This window comes from Piliocolobus tephrosceles, chromosome 12, assembly GCF_002776525.5.
Source record: "Piliocolobus tephrosceles isolate RC106 chromosome 12, ASM277652v3, whole genome shotgun sequence".
Lineage (NCBI taxonomy): Eukaryota > Metazoa > Chordata > Mammalia > Primates > Cercopithecidae > Piliocolobus > Piliocolobus tephrosceles.
This window is the reverse complement of record NC_045445.1, coordinates 20,157,973-20,161,878: the sequence shown is the minus strand read 5'-3', so window position 1 is coordinate 20,161,878 and position 3,906 is coordinate 20,157,973. Positions and strand designations below refer to the sequence as shown.

At 46.9% G+C, this 3,906-nt stretch overlaps 1 protein-coding gene across 1 annotated transcript; it reads right to left on the bottom strand.

The window, feature by feature from the left end:
* Nucleotides 1-1,970: 1,970 nt before the first annotated feature.
* TFDP3 (transcription factor Dp family member 3) lies at nucleotides 1,971-3,644 on the bottom strand. The gene has a single exon (XM_023198761.1). It carries the CDS (start codon nucleotides 3,553-3,555, stop codon nucleotides 2,338-2,340), a length of 1,218 nt encoding a protein of 405 aa, XP_023054529.1. The 5' UTR covers nucleotides 3,556-3,644; the 3' UTR covers nucleotides 1,971-2,337.
* Between the last annotated feature and the right edge of the window lie 262 nt (nucleotides 3,645-3,906).

Genomic DNA, 3,906 nt, shown 5'->3' with positions numbered 1-3,906 from the left:
TGCTCTAGGTGCCAGCACCAAGGGGAAGGCAGGTCAAAGGCTGAACAGTGGCTATGGCAGTGCCCACCCTTTCATGGAGTCCACATCAGATAAGGAGGGCAAGTGGAGTTATGTGGCATATCCCTTGGAGGTGAGGAGCAGCCCTCTCAGTGATCCAATGTTCCTCAGAAATTTTTAGGAACTGAAAGCCTTCCAAAGTGGGGCAACTATGTTAAGAATTGATGGGGGGGAAAAAAAGGCATGTGTTTTTCAGCATGGTTTGGAAAAGTTTTCAGGCAGGACACAAAGAAACTGACTCAAAAAAACACAAGGACCAGCCAGTGCCATCACTATACACAGGTAACCTTAGTAATGTCTTCTCTACTCCCAAAACTACTCGAAACCATCTCTTAGATGTCTTGTATGTTGCTGGTGAGTATTTCACAGCCTCTGTGGAAACCTGCCTGGGGATTCCTCAAAAGGCTTAATATACTGTTACCATATGACCCAGTAATTCCACTCCCAAATATACACATACTCAAGAGAATTGAAAGCAGAGACGTGAACAGATATTTGCATACTAATGTTCACTGCATTGTTACTCGCAACAGCCGAAAGGTAGAAACAACCCAAAAGTCCATCAAGAGATGACTGGATAAACAAAAAGTCTATCCATACATACAAGGGAATGTTACCCATAAAAAGGAATGAAATACTGATCCATGCTACAAGATGGATGAACCTTGGAAACACTTTGCTAAGTAAAAGAAGTCAGTCACGGTCACGTGTGGTGGCTCACACCTATAATCCCAACATTTTTGGACGCTGAGGTAGGTGCATTGCTTGAGCTCAGGGGCTCGAGACCAGCCTGGGCAACATGGTGAAACCCCATCCCTACAAAAAATACCAAAAAAAATTAGCTAGGTGTGGAGTAGCTGTAGTCCCAGCTACTCGGGAGGCTGAGGTGAGAGGACTGATTGAGCCTGGAAGGTTGAGGCTGCAGTGAGCCATGATCTTTCCACTGCACTGCAGGCCTGGGCAATAGAGGGAGACCTTACCTCAAAATAATAATCATAATAGCCATTCTAATGGGTGTGAAGTGGTATCTCATTGTAATTAACTACCTGCCCTCTCTTATGGGTCTTACAGTCTTGCTTTCACAGTGATTACTCTAGTGTCTATTTTTTCTTGGAACTCTGGACAGGTCTGCATATGGTTGGAAAGATGACCCTTTGTGAAACTGTGCTTGAAGGAAGCAACAGCTCCCTCTGCTGCCCCCAGCCACACTTTTGGTACAACTTTCTCATATTAATGAGTCAAGATCTCGCTACCTAGATTCTGACCCAGTTTCTTCTCACCATACCATGACACTGCTGTAGGCTCCACCACTGTTCTATCTCACAGATTTGAAAAAGGAAAATCTACTCATCTTGCTTCCAGTCAGCAAATGATTCCTGCATAGATAGATGTACCTTGATTGCCAGCTGGGAGCCTTCAGTCATCCTGTCTTAGTTCGTTTTCTGCTCCTATAACAGACTGGGTAATTTATAAAGATAAACGGATTTATTTGGCTCATGGTTCTGGATCCTGAGAACTCCAAAGGCATGGTGCCAGCATATGTTTGACACCTAGTGAAGACCTTCCTGCTGTGTCCTAACATGGCAGAAGGGCAAGCAAACATTCAAGACAGAGAGAGGAATAGGGTTGAAATTACCCTTCTATCAAAAGTCTATTCCTATGATAACAGCACTAATCCATTGATGAGGGCACAGCCCTCATGGCCTAATCATCTCCTAAAGTCCCTACCTTTTTTTTTGTTTTTTTAAAAAGATTAATGGTGTTTATTGTTCTGAAAATAGAATTCTGTCATATGCTTGGGGCTCTGGACACTGCACAACTGAACAAATGGAAAACTCAGAGTCTTGCTATGCATCAGTGGGGGTGCCATCCAAACCCATGGCAAATAAACGGCATTCGGTACTCACTGTGCACAACAGGAGAGCATTTTATTTTCATGGATGTGGATGAAGTACAATTTCTTCACTAAACTCAGCAAAAACTGTTAAGGGGCAACAATGAACTCTGCATTTAAAGAAAAATAGAAAATGAAAACACAAAATCCTAAAAAGTAAATAAAGTCTCTGCGTCAGCACACTGGTATCAAAACACACATCAACAGCACGTCTTAATCATACGCGAAACAATCCTTGCTTATCAGAGGTGCACATCTAAATTCTACAGCTTACCAATATCTTCTTGAGAGTAGGCAAAAAAGAAACAGAAAACCTCTCATTTAACAAAAAAAAGTTTCTTTTCCCTAAATGTTTTCCCGAAGCTGAATTTGAAGTGGAGAGGACGTCAGTCATCCTCGTCATTCTCATTGAAGTCGTCATCGTTGTTGTCCTCCTCCTCCTCCTCCTCCTGGACTGCTATGGTCTCCACTCTGGAGCCACTGTAGTGAGACCCATTGGAGCTTGTGGCCGGCATCTCATCCATATCGTTGGTCAGGTCACTGGCAGAGGGCCGCATGCCATTAGACGTGGAACCTGCCATCGTGAACACACCTCCAAAAGCTCCCTGAGCCATTTCTGTCACGTACGGCTCTAGAGCCTTTGGGACCAAACTTCTGGCCATTTTAAGGTCTTCGGCAGAGCAGCTCCCGGACTCTAGCCCAAAAGTCATGCCCATCCACATCAGCACTTGCCTGTCATCGTGGATTTCAAATGCGTTGTCAAACTTAAACAGATAATCTAATTTGTCGTCAGAGATGCTGCAGTTGATAACGGTCTTCTTGCTAGTGCTGATGACGATGAAGGGCAGGCGGATGACTGAGTTGGACGGCAGCGGCCGACTGACCTGCTCCTCCACATACCGGTTTCTCAGTACCAGGTTCTTGAAGGCAATTTGCTGTAGAATAAGTTGTTGAAGTTCAGACTGTTTCTGCTTTATTCTTTCAAGTCTCTTCTGTCTTTCCACCTGTAAGTTCTGACAGTTCTGAGCTGAGTTGGTGGTCAGACCAATCCACTTGATCTTCTCTTTCTCCCTGGAGATGACATTCATGGCCATCAGCACGTTTAAGGCATCGTAGGTGCGCCGTTTTATGTTATTCACGTCACAAGCTGACTCGTTTGGTGAGACGTGGTCGCTGGCAGCTCTGAACTTGGCGACCAGCTCGCCCACCACTTCCTTGCAGGAAGTGATCCCTTTCCTCTGCACAGTCTCCCAGACCTTCATGGAAAGATGGCTCAGGCCCATGGTATTCTCTCCTTTCCTGTTGTGCTGCCTGGCCCACCGAGGTGAGGAGCAGGAAGGCTGGTTCTGAGAGGGAAAGTGACTGTTGGGTGGGCTTGGGCTTCCTCCCACAGGGATGTTTGATGCTGCCGGTCTCAGAGGCATACCAATTACCACTTGCTGGTCAATACTGACATTGGACTGTCCAGAGGTTTTCGGCAAGAGCTGCTTCCCGAGCGGGTTTATGGTGGAGGGGTGAATGGCCACGGAGCCACTGGTCTGGTTCTGGTCTATTAAGACCTTGAGTTCTTCGTTAGCTTCAGTTAGACCGATATATTTTGCCATGTTACCAGATTTGGGAAATAAATGCTATAAATGTTTACCTTCCAGAGAAGAAAAATAATTCTTCAGGACCGAGTGTAGGACTGGCGTGGCGTGCGCGGCGTGAGGCGTGCGCGGCGTGAGGCGTGCGCGGCGTGAGGCGTGCGCGGCGTGAGGCGTGCGCGGCGTGAGGCGTGCGCGGCGTGAGGCGTGCGTGGCGTGGCGTGCGCGGCGTGAGGTGTGCGGTGGCAGGCAATGCTCCCTGCAGTGCGCCTGCGTGCCTTTTTACGCCTTCGGCCCCTCCTCCTCTGGGCCTACCTCTGAATACTGTTACAATGGTAATTAAGTTTCCAACACATGAACTTTTGGAGGACA